The sequence below is a fragment of the Vitis vinifera genome, chromosome 19, assembly GCF_030704535.1.
Source record: "Vitis vinifera cultivar Pinot Noir 40024 chromosome 19, ASM3070453v1".
Taxonomy (NCBI): Eukaryota; Viridiplantae; Streptophyta; class Magnoliopsida; order Vitales; family Vitaceae; genus Vitis; species Vitis vinifera.
The window spans coordinates 4,762,336-4,764,215 of NC_081823.1; the positions used below are offsets into that span (position 1 = coordinate 4,762,336).

At 52.9% G+C, this 1,880-nt stretch overlaps 1 protein-coding gene across 1 annotated transcript; it reads left to right on the forward strand.

Moving 5' to 3' along the window:
- Positions 1–529: 529 nt before the first annotated feature.
- Positions 530–1,396, forward strand: LOC132253454 (uncharacterized). Its single transcript, XM_059735547.1, has one exon. It carries the CDS (start codon positions 530–532, stop codon positions 1,394–1,396), a length of 867 nt encoding a protein of 288 aa, XP_059591530.1.
- Positions 1,397–1,880: the final 484 nt, after the last annotated feature.

Consider the following 1,880-nt stretch of genomic DNA (forward strand, 5'->3'; position numbering starts at 1 on the left):
CCTCCGCTGCGAAATAAATTTCGCAGCCCAACACCCTCCTCTGCGAAAATTTTCGCAGCTGCGAAACCACCTCTTGGCACTCGTGTGCCATTTCGCAGCACAGTAACTCCATTTCGCAGCTGCGAAATGGCTGCGAAATCCCCAAAGAGTTAAATTTTCAATTTTCGCAGCGATAGCCTCATTTCGCAGGGTGTTTCGCAGCTGCGAAACACCCCTTTGGCACTCGTGTGCCATTTCGCAACACAGTAACCCAATTTCGCAGCTGCGAAATGGGCTGCGAAATGGGCTGCGAAAAGGGCCCTCCTCTGCGAAAATGCCCTTTCTCTGCGAAATCCGCCCTCGGCTGCGAAAATTTAAGTGACCCTTGGTATCCAATTTTTAACGGTATAAATTCCAAATTTCTAATATAACCGGTCATTTGAACTTTAAATAGTACCAGAGAAGACCCAAAAACAGAGCAACCTTCCATCTTCTCCCTCTCGCCTGAACCTCGGCCGCGCGCACCTCCGCTCATCTCCGCCGGCCCGCCATGGCAAGAACCCGAGGAGCTAAGTCCTCCTCCCCGTCAAGCCGTACGAGGGTTTCATCAAAGACCCCTGTCCAAGGCTCCACATCTGAGCCTCCGCGACCACCGTGCGTCCCACCTCCAGTTGAGGGCGCACCAATGAGCCCTCCGGTCAGGCGCTATCATACACGGGCGAGTAGCCAGCCACCCAAGAAGAAAGCTAAGGTATCTGAGCCAACGTTAATCGATTTATCAGAGCCAGAAGAGCCAGCTATCGAGTCTCCGCCGTCTCCGCCGTCTCGGCCTTCTCGGCCGTCTCGGCCTTCTCAGCCAGCTTTAGAGTCTCGGCCTTCTCGGCCATCTCAGCCGTCTCAGCCAGCTTTAGAGTCTCCGCCATCTCGGCCAGCTTCAGGGTCTCGGCCTTCTCAGCCGTCTCGGCCATCTCAGCCGTCTCAGCCAGCTTCAGAGCCTCAGTCGTCTCAGCCACCGCCTTCAGATTCTCAGATCCCCTCCGGCATGACTCCTGAGATGATTATCAAGCGCCCCATGCTCACTCAGCCGCCCATAGAGGGTAATTTAGATTGCAGGGCTAGGCCTTTCCACTCTGAGCTCTATTTTGACGTGGCCACTTTCAGACTTCAGCCCCAGCTCAGGGACTCCTTCCATCTGCTCCGGAGGTATCATATGGAACAATTGCTTACTCCAAGGGATTTCTTTTATCCCCGTGTGGCAATGGATTTTTACCAATCCATGACCACACACCATGTCCGCGATCCTACTGTCATCCACTTCACCATAGACGGACGTCATGGTATTCTGGGAGCTAGGCACATAGCAGAGGCATTGCGCATTCCCTACGAGCCAGCTAGGCCAGAGGATTATCGAGTCTAGACTAATCCTTCCCCGAGCGACATAGTTCGTATTCTGTCCAGAGGGGCATCCACAGGCCAGTATCTACAGAGGAAGGAGCTCCCTCCTAGCATGTTTTTCATAGATGCTCTCCTCCGCCACAATATCTTTCCACTACAGCACTGGGTGCAGAGGCGAGGAGCCTTGCTGGAGGCATTATATCGGATATCTGAGGGATTCTTCTTTGGCCCTCATCATCTCATTATGGCCGCCCTTCTATATTTTGAAGAGAAGGTCCATCAGAAGAAGCTGCTCAGAGCTGATGCCATTCCTCTGCTATTCCCCAGATTGTTATGTCAGATTTTGGAACACTTGGGCTACCCAACTGAGCCTCAATTTGAGCGCAAACGGATTTGTCGAGAGATATTCACTCTTGACAAATGGACGAATATGACAGCCTATAGTGCAGAGCCAGGGGCCCCAGTTGGAGTAGAGCATCCAGAGATTCCACATGCAGAGCAGCCAC